Source organism: Nerophis lumbriciformis, linkage group LG02 (genome assembly GCF_033978685.3).
Source record: "Nerophis lumbriciformis linkage group LG02, RoL_Nlum_v2.1, whole genome shotgun sequence".
Lineage (NCBI taxonomy): Eukaryota > Metazoa > Chordata > Actinopteri > Syngnathiformes > Syngnathidae > Nerophis > Nerophis lumbriciformis.
Window position 1 is genome coordinate 73048127 of NC_084549.2, and position 16384 is coordinate 73064510.

General features: G+C 43.2%; 1 protein-coding gene across 4 annotated transcripts in view; it reads right to left on the minus strand.

Annotated features, from left to right (window-relative positions):
* The window catches only part of sh3pxd2ab (SH3 and PX domains 2Ab), a 283993-nt gene that overhangs the window by 124925 nt on the left and 142684 nt on the right, over nt 1–16384 (minus strand). For 3 of the 4 annotated variants that reach the window (XM_061968244.1, XM_061968226.1, XM_061968235.1), the window contains exon 8: nt 13924–14052. In XM_061968244.1, coding sequence (XP_061824228.1) covers nt 13924–14052 — 129 coding nt within the window. Of the gene's footprint in view, nt 1–13923; nt 14505–16384 lie in introns of those variants that run through there. The other variant, XM_061968254.1, reaches the window with a different exon arrangement.

A 16384-nucleotide genomic window follows, 5' to 3' on the forward strand; every position in this document is an offset into this window, starting at 1 on the left:
AAAGATGAGCGAGTGGTTAAGGTAAGTTTACGCGAAGAGGCCGGGTGGCTTTTTTCACGCAGCTCCGTCCATGTTGATATACGACTCCATGCGCGCCCACATCACGCTGGTTTTTAATATATTATTAAAGTTTGACTGACCTATCTGACTGTTTTTTTGACATTCCTTTAGCGCAGTTAGATGCGGCTTATAACACGGGGCGGCTTATAGGTGGACAAAGTTTTGAAATATGCCGTTCATTGAAGGCGCGGCTTATAACCCAGGGCGCCTTATGGTGCGGAAAATACGGTAATCTAAGACGGTAAATACATCAGCATAATAAAACAACATGTTCAAGTGAACGGTCAGCATTTTGCTGCCTAATGGAGTTTACTTCTTTTATAACTTCCGGGCTGCAGGCCCTCCACTTCACTTCATAGTTAAGTGTCTTCAAACAGAGATTTGACGATTTGATTCGGAGGAGTCTCATCTGACTATCAACGTCACAGTCCAACCATCTGATATTAATAATAATAATGATAATAATGGATTAGATTTATACTGCTATACTACTATTTACCTTATTTGACCTTTTATTCACCTTTTTTTACCTACAATTTACATTATACCTTTTGTTCATCTTCTTTTATTTTCTACATACCTTATTTTACCTTTTATTCACCTTTTTTTTTACCTACTATTTACCCTATTTGACTTTTTAGTCACTTTATTTTACCTACTATTTACCTCATTTCATATTTAGTCGTCTTTTTTTTACCTTCTATTTACCTTGTTTTACCTCCTTTGATCTTTTATTTAACTTATTCCTTCCATTTACCTTATTTTACCATTTATTAAACTTATTTACCTTCTATTAACATTTTACTTCCTTTTACGTTGTATTTAAATTCTTAAATTTTTATTTACCTCGTTTCACCTTCTTTTACCCTAAATGTACCTTGTTGTATCTTACTTTACATTATATTCAGCTTGTCTTACCTTCTATTTACCTTATTCTAGCTTTTTATTTATTTTTGTTCCATCTTTTATGGACCTTCTATACCATTTCATTTACCTTATTTTACCATCTTTTACCTTCTATTTAACTGGTTTTACCGTCTTATCTGACTATCAACGTCGCAGTCGAACCATCTGATGTTAATAATAATAATAATAATAATGGATTAGATTTATATAGCACTTTTCTAGACACTCAAAGTGCTTCACAGAGAAGTACCATACCAACTTTATTTATAAAGCCCTTTAAAGACAAGCACAGTTGAAAAACAATGGGCTGAACACCACAAAGAAATAGAGGCAAAGGACAGACTAAAAAAGAACATAATAAGTGAGGACAATCATTCATTCACACACAAACATTATTACTTTTCCTTGACTTACTTTTACTTCCTCTATTACTCAACTTTGATCTTCTCTTGGAGCTGCGCTCGATCCAAGGACCTCACAAACTGTGGTTAACAATTGTCAAGGTGGAAAAAAGTCCCAAATGAGATGTTTGTCTTGTGAATTTTAAAGTAGGACTGTATTTCTTATATAAGTACCTTTAATTAACTTGCAAGTAGTCACGTATGTAACCATGCAACTATGCAACGCCAAAGCCATTTATCAACATTATTTCTTTTAAAAAGCCAAATATTGAACTAAAAGTTGTGGGCAAAATCAAACAAAATTAAAACTGCAAGCAGCATTGGTCAGGCCCGCATATTTGGCAGGTGCTAGTCCTAAATGTCCCAATACTTTTGTCCAGTGATAGTCATAAGTGTCCCAATACTTTTGTCTACTTTTAGTCTGAAGTGTCCCAAGACTTTTGTCTAGTGTACCTACCTTGTCTGCATTGTGTGGGCACGATGGTGCTTCCTGCTTTTAAGCAGCCATCTTAAAAAAACAGCAGCGCAGCAGCATCAGCGCAGCGGGTCTTTGAAGGGTCATAAAATCAAAACCGGAGCAGTTAGAAAAAAAGCGCTTCCGTCATTGTAATCACAAGGGTTCAGTCTCTCTCCTGTGTTAGTTTGAAGGCGAAACGACAAACGCGCTCAGAGGAGATAATTTTTGAAGGAAGGTGACCGGTTTTTACAAAAAAATTGTTTTGAAGGGGGAATAGCAAACTTCCTGTTGATTTTTGCTGGGGGTTGTCAATTTATGAAATGTAGGTCTAAGTGAGACCTACATAGAGGTTTTTGTTTCATGTCTCTCCGACCTTCCCAGTGGGAGTTACAGGCAGTTTTGTCAGATTTTTCATCCGAGGAGCAGTTTTTTGTGCGTTTTATAAAAAAATTGCTGTAGAGCACAATTTTTAGATTTGGGGTTAGGTTTTTTCATTAGTTCACAGTTTTAGCCAGTCCTGATGTGTGTGTTCAGTTCGGTGAGTTTTGAAGCATGTTAAAGGGGTCAAATTACAGCTCAAAGAGGCAAAAGTGACTGTTTTTAGTACTTTTTTGTCTTGAAGGGGGAATTGCCAACTTTCTGTTGATTTTAGCCCGAGGATATACAATTGTGAAATGTAGATCTAAGTCAGACCTACATAAAAGTTTTTGTTTCATGTCTCTCCGACCTTCCTAGTGGGAGTTACAGGCAGCGTAGTTTTTTCTTCTTCCTAGGGGGCGCTAGAGCGCAATTTTGATTTTTGGGGTTTGGTTTTTTTATTAAAAGGCAATTTTCGCAGGTCCTGATGTGTGGGTCAAATATGGTGAGTTTTGAAGCATGTTAAGTGGGTCAAATTAGTGCTCAAAGAGGCGGCGGAAGAAGAAAGAAAGAAAGAAAGAAAGAATAATAAAACCTTAGAATAACAATAGGTCCTTATGTCCCATTGCATAAGGACTCCCTGTGGGAGTCCTTTTGCAATGGGCCATTGCGGGCCCTAATTAAAACTGCAAGCAGCATTGGTCAGGCCCGCATATTTGGCAGGTGCTAGTCCTAAATGTCCCAATACTTTTGTCCAGTGATAGTCATAAGTGTCCCAATACTTTTGTCTACTTTTAGTCTGAAGTGTCCCAAGACTTTTGTCTAGTGTACCTACCTTGTCTGCATTGTGTGGGCACGCTGGCGCTTCCTGCTTTTGAGCAGCCATCTTAAAAAAACAGCAGCGCAGCAGCATCAGCGCAGCGGGTCTTTGAAGGGTCATAAAATCAAAACCGGAGCAGTTAGAAAAAAAGCGCTTCCGTCATTGTAATCACAAGGGTTCAGTCTCTCTCCTGTGTTAGTTTGAAGGCGAAACGACAAACGCGCTCAGAGGAGATCATTTTTGAAGGAAGGTGACCGGTTTTTACAAAAAAATTGTTTTGAAGGGGGAATAGCAAACTTCCTGTTGACTTTTGCTGGGGGTTGTCAATTTATGAAATGTAGGTCTAAGTGAGACCTACATAGAGGTTTTTGTTTCATGTCTCTCCGACCTTCCCAGTGGGAGTTACAGGCAGTTTTGTCATTTTTTTCTTCAGAGGAGCAGTTTTTTGTGCGTTTTATTAAAAAATTGCAGTAGAGCGCAATTCTGAGATTTGGGGTTAGGTCTTTTTTTAGATCGCAATGTTTGCCAGTCCTGATGTGTGCGTTCAGTTTGGTGAGTTTTGAAGCATGTTAAGGGGGTCAAAATACAGCTCAAAGAGGCATAAGTTACTGTTTTTAGTACTTTTTTGTATTGAAGGGGGAATTGCCAACTTCCTGTTGATTTTTGCCCAAGAACATACTATTATGAAATCTAGGTCTAAGTCACACCTACATAGAAAATTTTGTTTCATGTCTCTCTGACCTTTGTAGTGGGAGTTACAGGCAGTCTAGTTGTTTTTTTTCCTAGGGGGCGCTAGAGCGCAATTTTGAGTTTTGGGATTTGGTTTTTTCATCAAAAGACAATTTTCGCAGGTCCTGATTTGTGGGTCAAATATGGTGAGTTTTGAAGCATGTTAAGTGGGTCAAATTAATGCTCAAAGAGGCGGCGGAATAATAATAATAATAATAATAATAATGTTTCAAAAAAGCTGGCACAAGTGGCAAAAAAGACTGAGAAAGTTGAGGAATGCTCATCAAAGACTTATTTGGAACATCCCACAGGTGAACGGGCTGATTGGGAACAGGTGGGTGCCATGATTGGGTATAAAAGCAGCTTCCATGAAATGCTCAGTCGTTCACAAACAAGGACGGGGCGAGGGTCACCACTTTGTCAACAAATTGTTTAAGAACAACATTTCTCAACCAAGGAATTTAGGGATTTCGCCATCTACGCTCCGTAATATCATCAAAAGGTTCAGAGAATGTGGAGAAATCACTGCACGTAAGCAGCAAAGCTGAAAACCAACATTGAATGCCTGTGACCTTTGACCCCGCATCAAAAAAGCGACATTGGTGTGTAAAGGATATCACCACATGGGCTCGGGAACACTTCAGAAAAACCACTGTCAGTAACTACAGTCGGTCGCTACGTCTGTAAGTGCGAGTTAAAACTCTACTATGCAAACGCCAAAGCCATTTATCAACAACACCCGGAAATGCCGCCGGCTTCTGCTGGGCCCGAGCTCATCTAAGATGGACTGATGCAAAGTGGGAAAGTGTCCTGTGGTCTGACGAGTCCACATTTCCAATAGTTTTTGGAAACAAAGAGGAAAAGAACCATCCGGACTGTTCTAGGGTGAAAGTGTAAAAGGCAGCATGTGTGATGGTATGGGGGTGTATTAGCGGCCAAGGCATGGGTAACTTACACATCTGTGAAGGCACCATTAATAATAATAATAATAATAATAACTGGGATTTATATAGCGCTTTTCTAAGTACCCAAAGTCGCTTTACATGTAGAACCCATCAATCATTCACACCTGGTGGTGGTAAGCTACTTTCATAGCCACAGCTGCCCTGGGGTAGACTGACGGAAGCGTAGCTGCAATTTTGCGCCAACGGCCCCTCCGACCGCCACCATTAATGCTGAAAGGTACATACAGGTTTCGGAGCAACATATGTGGCCATCATGGACGCCCCTGCTTATTTCAGCAAGACGATGCCAAGCCACATTCTGATACTAAAACACGATAGTAAAGAGAATACTTTGTGTGGCCCAGCCTCACCCAGACTCGACCTCCAGCCACCCCCAAGTAAATGGAGTTTAAGACCCCTGCTTTATACAAATGTTCTTTACTGCGCATCAGGGCCGGCCCGTGGCATAGGCCGTATAGGCAAATGCTAAGGGCGCCGTCCACCAGGGGGCGCCACGCCAGTGCCACAAATGTTGGAGAAAAAATAAATAAAATAAAAGTTGGTACTATTATTTCTAAATACAAAAAAATAATCCCACATTAATTAAAATGCAAAGTCAAGCCTATTTAATAGAAATATTATTTGTTACAACATTACGCCACCCCCCCCCACCGGGGGGAACCCCCCGCACGGTGCGCCCCTCCCTTCCCGTATCATGACTCTTTTTGGACGTCACCACATCAAAAAATCAACACAAGATGTCAAAACGGCCAAAACTGTCAGGTGCCCAGGGAAGAAAAAAGAGAAAAGAAGAGGAGGAGAAACAAGAAAAGACAAGAGGTAGCAGGTAGGTAACATTAGCCTACATGAAATTATTTGTCTGTTACAGAATGTGATAGTAACCTGGCTTTTTAGCATTAAGCTAATGTTACATGACTCGGCAATTGCTAATCAATAAATAGCTAATTCTGTTTTAACGTCGGGTTAATATTGTGGAGGGGGCTAAATTGTTATGGAAAATAATAATGTAACGTTAGGTAATTACAGTACTCCCACCTTATATTCCTCAGGGACATTTGTATTAGATCTTTTAAGCAGGTGTTTTTTGTTTACATTGTTATTGCCTTCTGGTTAGCTAATGTTTGCCCTGCAGGTAATAGTCACTTTTCCACCCATTTATATATTAGATATAGTTGTAAGTAAAAAAAAAAAGGTCAAAGACAAAGCTATTCGGTTTCTTGTGAGTATATACACTTCACTGCCGATGTGGGGGGGCGCCACCTAAAATCTTGCCTAGGGCGCCAGATTGGTTAGGGCCGGGCCTGCTGCGCATGACATAAATACCAGCGTGAAGGTTAAACAAACCACGCCGTATTTTGTCTTTATTCGGTCCGGACCACAACACTGAACCACGGGTGTGAACGCAGCCTAAATGTCGACCCACTGCAAGACTGAAACATGTTCCAATGATATGAAACCCAAACAAGCCATAAAGAGAGCATGTCAGTAGTCTTTTAAAAGGCTCATCAGCAGGCCGTGGTCAGCTGCAAGGCGCCAAAGCACCATGGGATTTCACTTCCTCTAAGGCTCCCCATGAAAGGACTTCAAGGTGTTGGCATGTGCGTCTCACAGCGCCTCCCCGTCCACTTGAAACCTACTGGAACAGCGAGTGAAAACAAATCCGTGAACCTCGGGCTTGCACACATCAAAGTGATCCCACGCCACGTTCTCCTCGCTTAAGGCCACGGTGTTTCACTCCGACCCATTGTGAAACCCAAGTCTTCCTAAATGCCCTTCCTGGTCACCGTCTCCTCCTCCATCTGAAGTCCACATGAGTCCCATTACCCTTTTACTGCTTCAGCACACCATTAAAGCTCAACACGTCAAACCCTCGTGGGCCTAAAACCTCCCCGGCTCATCCTGCCATTCACGCTTCGGAGCGGCTTCAACTCGGCTTTGGTTATAATTGAGAGTTCTTACCAAAAACATATGCTTTGGCACGCTTGAGGTTCTTTACAAATAACCACCACTCAACTTGACTTTTCATCTTTTGCCTGTAAAGCTGCTTTTGATTGGACTTGCTGAAAACAATCTCATAGATATTTGTGTCTTTGTGTGGACAATTTGCAAAAAAACAATATTTCACATGATTTTACATGACATTTGTGGCCCCCCTATGGATTGTGGTGTTTGGGAGACATACTAGCATTAGTGGTGTGTCTAACATAACCAGAAATCATCATCATAATTAAATCATTTTTTATTTACTTTCCCTGAATATGTATTCTCTTCATGTCATATTATATGTTGTTTTTAGGTTAGAGTTTTTATCCAATCAGAATTCTAGCTTATGTTGCCATGCTGTCCGAAATCTGCCTTCAGAATCAACAATGTCTGTGCACTGTAAGTGGACAGCCACATACAGTTGATAGACAATTGCCATAACCAATCAGATCACACAAGGAGTCACACAGGAAGGAGTCAAACAGGAAGGAGTCAAATAGGAAGGAGTCAAATAGGAAGGCATCAAACAGGAAGGCGTCAAACAGGAAAGTGGCGAAAAGGAAGAAGTCTAAGAGGAAGGAGTCAAACAGGAAGGAGTCACACAGGAAGGCGCCAAACAGGAAGGAGTCAAACAGGAAGGAGTCACACAGGAAGCACCCAAACAGGAAAGAGTCAAACAGGAAGGAGTAACACAGGAAGGAGTCAAACAGGAAAGTGGCGGACAGGAAGGAGTCAAACAGGAAAGCAGCAAACAGGAAGGAGTCACACAGGAAGGAGTCAAACAGGAAGGAGTCAAAAGGAAGGAGTCAAACAGGAAGGAGTCACACAGGAAGGTGTCAAACAGGAAGGAGTCAAACAGGAAGGAGTCAAACAGGAAAGCAGCAAACAGGAAGAAGTCACACAGGAAGGAGTCAGACAGGAAAGCAGCAAACAGGAAGGAGTCACACAGGAAGGAGTCAAACAGGAAGGTGTCAAACAGGAAGGAGTCACATAGGAAGGAGTCAAACAGGAAGGAGTCAAACAGAAAGGAGTCAAACAGGAAGGAGTCAGACAGGAAGGAGTCACACAGGAAGGCGTCTAACAGGAAGGAGTCAAACAAGAAGGAGTCACACAGGAAGATGTCAAACAGGAAGGAGTCAAACAGGAAGGCGTAAAACAGGAAGGAGTCCAACAGGAAGGAGTCACACAGGGAGGCGTCAAACAGGAAGGAGTCAAACAGGAAGGAGTCAAATAGGAAGGCGTCAAACAGGAAAGTGTCGGACAGGAAGGAGTCAAACAGGAGGGTGTCAAACAGGAAGGAGTCACATAGGAAGGAGTCAAACAGGAAGGAGTCAAACAGAAAGGAGTCAAACAGAAAGGAGTCGGACAGGAAGGAGTCACACAGGAAGGCGTCTAACAGGAAGGAGTCAAACAAGAAGGAGTCACACAGGAAGATGTCAAACAGGAAGGAGTCAAACAGGAAGTCGTCAAACAGGAAGGAGTCAAACAGGAAGGAGTCACATAGGAAGGAGTCAAACAGGAAGGAGTCAAACAGGAAGGAGTCACACAGGAAGGCGTCAAACAGGAAGGCGTCAAACAGGAAGGAGTCAAACAGGAAGGAGTCAAATAGGAAGGCATCAAACAGGAAGGCGTCAAACAGGAAAGCGTCAAACAGGAAGGAGTCAAACAGGAAGGAGTCACACAGGAAGCACTCAAACAGGAAGGAGTCAAACAGGAAGGAGTCACACAGGAAGGAGTCAAACAAGAAGGAGTCACACAGGAAGGAGTCAAACAGGAAGGAGTCAAACAGGAAGGAGTCACACAAAAAGACGTCAAACAGGAAGGAGTCAAACAGGAAGAAGTCAAACAGGAAGCAGTCAAACAGGAAGGAGTCAGACAGGAAGGAGTCAAACAGGAAGGAGTCACACAGGAAGGCGTCAAACAGGAAGCAGTCAAACAGGAAGGAGTCAGACAGGAAGGAGTCAAACAGGAAGGAGTCACATAGGAAGGAGTCAAACAGGAAGGAGTCAAACTGGAAGGAGTCACACAGGAAGGCGTCAAACAGGAAGCAGTCAAACAGGAAGGAGTCAAACAGGAAGGAGTCAAACAGGAAGGCGTCAAACAGGAAGGAGTCACACAGGAAGGAGTCACACAGGAAGGAGTCAAACAGGAAGGAGTCACACAGGAAGGCGTCAAACAGAAAGGCGTCAAACAGGAAGGAGTCAAAGAGAAAGGAGTCAAACAGGAAGGAGTCAAACAGGAAGGAGTCAAAGAGAAAGGAGTCAAAAGGAAGGAGTCAAACAGGAAAGCGTAAAACAGGAAGGAGTCCAACAGGAAGGAGTCACACAGGAAGGCGTCAAAGAGGAAGGAGTCAAACAGGAAGGAGTCACATAGGAAGGAGTCAAACAGGAAGGAGTCACATAGGAAGGAGTCAAACAGGAAGGAGTCAAACAGAAAGGAGTCACACAGGAAGGAGTCAAACAGGAAGGAGTCACATAGGAAGGAGTCAAACAGGAAGGAGTCAAACAGAAAGGAGTCACACAGGAAGGAGTCAAAGAGAAAGGAGTCAAAAGGAAGGAGTCAAACAGGAATGAGTCACACAGGAAGGCGTCAAACAGGAAGGAGTCACACAGGAAGCACTCAAACAGGAAGGAGTCAAACAGGAAGGAGTCACACAGGAAGGAGTCAAACAGGAAGGAGTCACACAGGAAGGAGTCAAACAGGAAGGAGTCAAAAGGAAGGAGTCAAACAGGAAGGAGTCAAACAGGAAGGAGTCACACAGGAAGGAGTCACACAGGAAGGAGTAACACAGGAAGGAGTCAAACAGGAAGGAGTCAAACAGGAAAGCAGCAAACAGGAAGAAGTCACACAGGAAGGAGTCAAATAGGAAGGCGTCAAACAGGAAAGTGTCGGACAGGAAGGAGTCAAACAGGAAGGTGTCAAACAGGAAGGAGTCACATAGGAAGGAGTCAAACAGGAAGGAGTCAAACAGAAAGGAGTCAAACAGAAAGGAGTCGGACAGGAAGGAGTCACACAGGAAGGCGTCTAACAGGAAGGAGTCAAACAAGAAGGAGTCACACAGGAAGATGTCAAACAGGAAGGAGTCAAACAGGAAGTCGTCAAACAGGAAGGAGTCAAACAGGAAGGAGTCACATAGGAAGGAGTCAAACAGGAAGGAGTCAAACAGGAAGGAGTCACACAGGAAGGCGTCAAACAGGAAGGCGTCAAACAGGAAGGAGTCAAACAGGAAGGAGTCAAATAGGAAGGCATCAAACAGGAAGGCGTCAAACAGGAAAGCGTCAAACAGGAAGGAGTCAAACAGGAAGGAGTCACACAGGAAGCACTCAAACAGGAAGGAGTCAAACAGGAAGGAGTCACACAGGAAGGAGTCAAACAAGGAGTCACACAGGAAGGAGTCAAACAGGAAGGAGTCAAACAGGAAGGAGTCACACAAAAAGACGTCAAACAGGAAGGAGTCAAACAGGAAGAAGTCAAACAGGAAGGAGTCACACAGGAAGGCGTCAAACAGGAAGCAGTCAAACAGGAAGGAGTCAGACAGGAAGGAGTCAAACAGGAAGGAGTCACATAGGAAGGAGTCAAACAGGAAGGAGTCAAACAGGAAGGCGTCAAACAGGAAGGAGTCACACAGGAAGGAGTCAAACAGGAAGGAGTCACACAGGAAGGAGTCACACAGGAAGGAGTCAAACAGGAAGGAGTCACACAGGAAGGCGTCAAACAGAAAGGCGTCAAACAGGAAGGAGTCAAAGAGAAAGGAGTCAAACAGGAAGGAGTCAAAGAGAAAGGAGTCAAAAGGAAGGAGTCAAACAGGAAAGCGTAAAACAGGAAGGAGTCCAACAGGAAGGAGTCACACAGGAAGGCGTCAAAGAGGAAGGAGTCAAACAGGAAGGAGTCACATAGGAAGGAGTCAAACAGGAAGGAGTCACATAGGAAGGAGTCAAACAGGAAGGAGTCAAACAGAAAGGAGTCACACAGGAAGGAGTCAAACAGGAAGGAGTCACATAGGAAGGAGTCAAACAGGAAGGAGTCAAACAGAAAGGAGTCACACAGGAAGGAGTCAAAGAGAAAGGAGTCAAAAGGAAGGAGTCAAACAGGAAAGCGTAAAACAGGAAGGAGTCCAACAGGAAGGAGTCACACAGGAAGGCGTCAAAGAGGAAGGAGTCAAACAGGAAGGAGTCACATAGGAAGGAGTCAAACAGGAAGGAGTCACATAGGAAGGAGTCAAACAGGAAGGAGTCAAACAGGAAGGAGTCACACAGGAAGGAGTCAAACAGAAAGGAGTCACACAGGAAGGAGTCAAACAGGAAGGAGTCTAACAGGAAGGAGTCAAGCAGGAAGGAGTCAAACAGGAAGGAGTCAAACAGAAAAGTGCCGGCCGGGCAGGATTGTTGTCAGGAAGACCTTCTAGCTAGTTTCATGTCTTCCTTTGAGCGATATTCCCCACATCTACTTTGTTTTAGCAATCAAGAATATTTCACTTGTTTTTATCCTTCTTTGTGGGGACATTGTTGATTGTCATGTCATGTTCGGATGTACATTGTGGACGCCCTCTTTGCTCCACAGTAAGTCTTTGCTGTCGTCCAGCATTCTGCTTTTGTTTACTTTGTAGCCGGTTCGGTTTTAGTTTGGTTCTGCATAGCCTTCCCTAAGCTTCAATGCCTTTTCTTTATTTTTGGTTTAAGCATTAGATACCTTTTTACCTGCACCCTGCCTCCCGCTGTTTCCGACATCTACAAAGCAATTAGCTACCTGCTGCCACCTACTGATATGGAAGAGTATTACACGGTTACTCTGTCGACACTCAACAACAACACATCAGTTGCAGACTATAATTACTGCTTTGCAAAAAATATTTTTAACTAGGGATGTCCGATGATATCGGACTGCCAATATTATCGGCCGATAAATGCTTTAAAATGTGATATCGGAAATTATCAGTATCAGTTTCAAAAAGTAAAATGTATGACTTTTTAAAAGGCCGCTGTGTACACGGACGTTGGGAGAAGTACAGAGCGCCAATAAACCTTAAAGGCACTGCCTTTGCGTGCCGGTCCAGTCACATAATATCTACGGCTTTTCACACACACAAGTGAATGCAAGGCATACTTGGTCAACAGCCATACAGGTCACACTGAGGTTGGCCGTATAAACAAGTTTAACACTGTTACAAATATGCGCCACACTGTGAACCCACACCAAACAAGAATGACAAACACATTTCGGGAGAACATCCGCACCGTAACACAACATGAACACAACAGAACAAATACCCAGAATCCCTTGCAGCACTAACTCTTCCGGGACGCTACAATATACACCCCCTGCTACCTCCTAACCCCCCACCTCAACCCCACCCCCACCACTTTGTGACTTCAATAATAAATATGGCAGTGCCATGTTGGCATTTTTTTCCATAACTTGAGTTGATTTATTTTGGAAAACCTTGTCACATTGTTTAGTGAATCACAACAAAATTAGGCATAATAATGTGTTAATTCCACGACTGTATATATCGGAATCGGTTGATATCGGAATCGGTAATTAAGAGTTGGACAATATCGGAATATCGGCAAAAAAGCCATTATCGGACATCTCTACTTTTAACCCAAATAGGTGAAACTAGATCATCTCCCACGGCACACCAGACTGTGTCTCAGTGGTTGAAAAACACTGATGTAGACCACAAGGAAGTATTTTACATTTAGAAAAAAAATAACAATAAGACTCCTTTAGTGCGCCCTATAATCCGGTGTGCCCTATACCTCTTAAGGCCCTAGCTGTTTGTTTACATGCTTTTTTTTATTTCTCTTTGCTATTTGGGCTTATGGGACCCTAATTAGAATAAAAACTAAGAATCATCTTTTTATATGATATACTTAGTCCATAAGTACACAAACGTGTACTTCATGTTTAGTGACATGCTAATTCTTATTTTTACACTTTTTTTTTTTTTTTAATTCCATTGTATGTTATACTCTTCTGACACCACCAGATGGCAGTATAAGTGTCCACATAAGTGGCCATAAGACCCCAATTCAGTAGTGTACATAATTTTGGAAATAAGAGCCAAAAGGTGCTGTCCACGCATGTGGCCACTAAGCCTTATAACAGTGGTTCTTAACCTTGTTGGAGGTAGCGAACCCCACCAGTTTCATATGCGCATTCACCGAACCCTTCTTTAGTTTTTTCAAATTCAAGACAAAGTTATATGTTTTTGGTAACACTTTAGTATGGGGAACATATTCTAAGTAACAAACACTTAATTTAGAGTTATTTGGACACTAGGGGGACATATTCTAAGTAATAAAGACTTAATTTAGAGTTATTAGGTTAGGGTTAGGGTTAGAGGGTTAGGGTTATAACAAGGCCATGCCGAATAAGGCATTAATAAGTACTTAATAATGATTAGTTAAGAGACAATATGTTACTAATTTGCATGTTAATAAGCAACTAATTAATGGTTCCCCATACTAAAGTGTTACCATGTTGTTTTACTGGTGCACAAAATGAAGCGTGCATGAACATCACCTTGTTCAAAGAACAAAAGCAACACAGTGCATAAACTCACAACAAATGACACACCTGCAAATCAGTCTGACTTCTGCTGTTGTCGTATCCGTAATACGCCGATAGGGAGAAGTTTGTATTTACGCGATGAGTCGGGTGTGTCTCGACCTCTGCCGAACCCCTGAGCCCGATTTACCGAACCCCTAGGGTTCCATCCAACCCAGGTTAAGAACCACTGCCTTATAAGTATGAAAACAATCATTTATCAACAATGCGCCCTATGGTCCGGAAAATCCGGTACTCGTTCTGACAAAAGTTCATCCCTATGTGTGGAGCAGTTCAGGAGTTAAAGAGTTAGCTCCCATAAAAAGCCACGGAGCTGTCCTAATCCTAGATTATTTGCGATTGTCACACTGGGTAATATCAAAAAACAAACTCTTGGCCCTGCCTGTTAACATTTTCCAGAGGTTGAACAGCTGACTCAGGACTCTTTGCAGCTGGCATTTGTAAAATCAGGCACGTCTTGTTGGCTTCCCATGAAAGTGCGGCGGACTAATTAATGCGAGTCTGGGAGAGATTCATCTTGCCAAAAGGCAGAATTCTGGCCCGGGGCCTGAAGCAACAGTGGGACAAAAACCGAGCGAGCCTACAGATGGGGCTGAAACGACATTTCCGCGAGTGGACAAAGGAAATATTGCATTGCGTTGACTGATATCATGATGTTCCAATGGGATCACTCACCGCTCTCGCTCTTCTCTATGACGTCCACCACCTCACCCGCTTGGAGGCTGATTTCCGCCGGCTCTTGCTTCTGGTAACCGGCCACCACCACGTACTGCTCCAGGAGCATGGGGTCCGAGGCGTCCAGACCTGGAGTCGACGGGAAGAAACATGCCGTCAGCCAGCTGCCGGCCATAGGTCCCCGGGAGCGACCGCTGGGCACCCGTTGTGCCATAGGCCACTTTGTCGCTTGAGCTCAGCCAATCGCAATATTCACAGGGCTCAGTGCATCTTCCTGAGAGTCTAGCCATAGAGCTGCATCACCCTCCAGCCCACCATGAAGGCCAGTGGAGATGTCTACAAAGAGATCCTCATTGCAGAAAGGGAATGCTCGAGGAGACAAAGTGGAAAATCCATCCGCATCCACAACGGGGCCGAACCCGGGTTGGGCGGAAGCATAGCCGGATGGAGAGATGCCGTAGAAGTCATAAAGAAGTCTGAAGGACAGGACGGTAGATAGAGGGAGAGAGAAATGGCTTCCCTTGGAAAATAAAGCATCTGCTAAAAAGCCTCCTCGGTCGGGGCTGGGACTTGGTGGAAGAGTAAGGGGGGTTGTGTACGCCAATCATAAGAGTCGGCACCAGAGGCCTTAAATAGAACCAGATGAAGGGGCTGGAGCCCAGCTCGGAGGGATGGCCCTCCGTGAAACCCTAAACCTCGGTCTACGGTGTGCGGGCCGGCCAATGGAAATGTTCCTTTCTCTCCCTCGCTGGGTTTAACCATGTCAACACCAGCGGCGACTTACTTTTTTTTTTTACAGTTTGTGCTTGTTTTCATAACTCTGTCGCATTCGTCTTCTAGCCGGCGCCCAGACCCAGATGGCTTTTATTTTTGAGGATGCTTAATCACCAAATATTACCTCGTTTTGATTGATTGATTGATACTTTTATTAGTAGATTGCACAGTGAAGTACATATTCCGTACAATTGACCACTAAATGGTAACACCCCAATAAGTTTTTCACACTTGTTTAAGTCCACGTTAATCAATTCATGGTACAAATATACAGGTAAAAGCCAGTAAATTAGAATATTTTGAAAAACTTGATTTATTTCAGTAATTGCATTCAAAAGGTGTAACTTGTACATTATATTTATTCATTGCACACAGACTGATGCATTCAAATGTTTATTTCATTTAATTTTGATGATTTGAAGTGGCAACAAATGAAAATCCAAAATTCCGTGTGTCACAAAATGAGAATATTACTTAAGGCTAATACAAAAAAGGGATTTTTAGAAATGTTGGCCAACTGAAAAGTATGAAAATGAAAAATATGAGCATGTACAATACTCAATACTTGGTTGGAGCTCCTTTTGCCTCAATTACTGCGTTAATGCGGCGTGGCATGGAGTCCATGAGTTTCTGGCACTGCTCAGGTGTTATGAGAGCCCAGGTTGCTCTGATAGTGGCCTTCAACTCTTCTGCGTTTTTGGGTCTGGCATTCTGCATCTTCCTTTTCACAATACCCCACAGATTTTCTATGGGGCTAAGGTCAGGGGAGTTGGCGGGCCAATTTAGAACAGAAATACCATGGTCCGTAAACCAGGCACGGGTAGATTTTGCGCTGTGTGCAGGCGCCAAGTCCTGTTGGAACTTGAAATCTCCATCTCCATAGAGCAGGTCAGCAGCAGGAAGCATGAAGTGCTCTAAAACTTGCTGGTAGACGGCTGCGTTGACCCTGGATCTCAGGAAACAGAGTGGACCGACACCAGCAGATGACATGGCACCCCAAACCATCACCCAACCATGCAAATTTTGCATTTCCTTTGGAAATCGAGGTCTCAGAGTCTGGAGGAAGACAGGAGAGGCACAGGATCCACGTTGCCTGAAGTCTAGTGTAAAGTTTCCATCATCAGTGATGGTTTGGGGTGCCATGTCATCTGCTGGTGTCGGTGGGCCCGGTACTGGTCCGTGGATCGATTGGTATCGGGCCGCACAAGAATTTTTATTTTTTATTTTTTTTTTAATTAAATCAACATAAAAAACACAAGATACACTTACAAGTAGTGCACCAACCCAAAACAACTCTCTCCCCCTTTTGTTCTGGGCATTGAACATGAAGACTCTTCCTTCACTGTTCCGAGTGGCCATGAGAGTCTTGGCAGTGCCTGCCTCCAGTGCTCCAGTGGAGCGAGTTTTCAGCCATGGTGGCATCATACTACGCCCCCATCGTGCACAAATGACTGACAGACTCTTGGCTAATTTGGTCTTTTGCAGATGCAATGCAGCATAGGGCCCTGACATATAAAAAGTACAACTTTTTTGTTATGTTCACGTATATGTCATGTTTTTTCAATGTTAACACTTTTGTACAAATAAGTACATTTGCACTTTATTTTTCAATGTGTTTGTTCTGTAAAGGAATGAGTTAATGTTTCAAATGACTGGTTAATAGTGCTATTATAAAGTGCAATGTCAG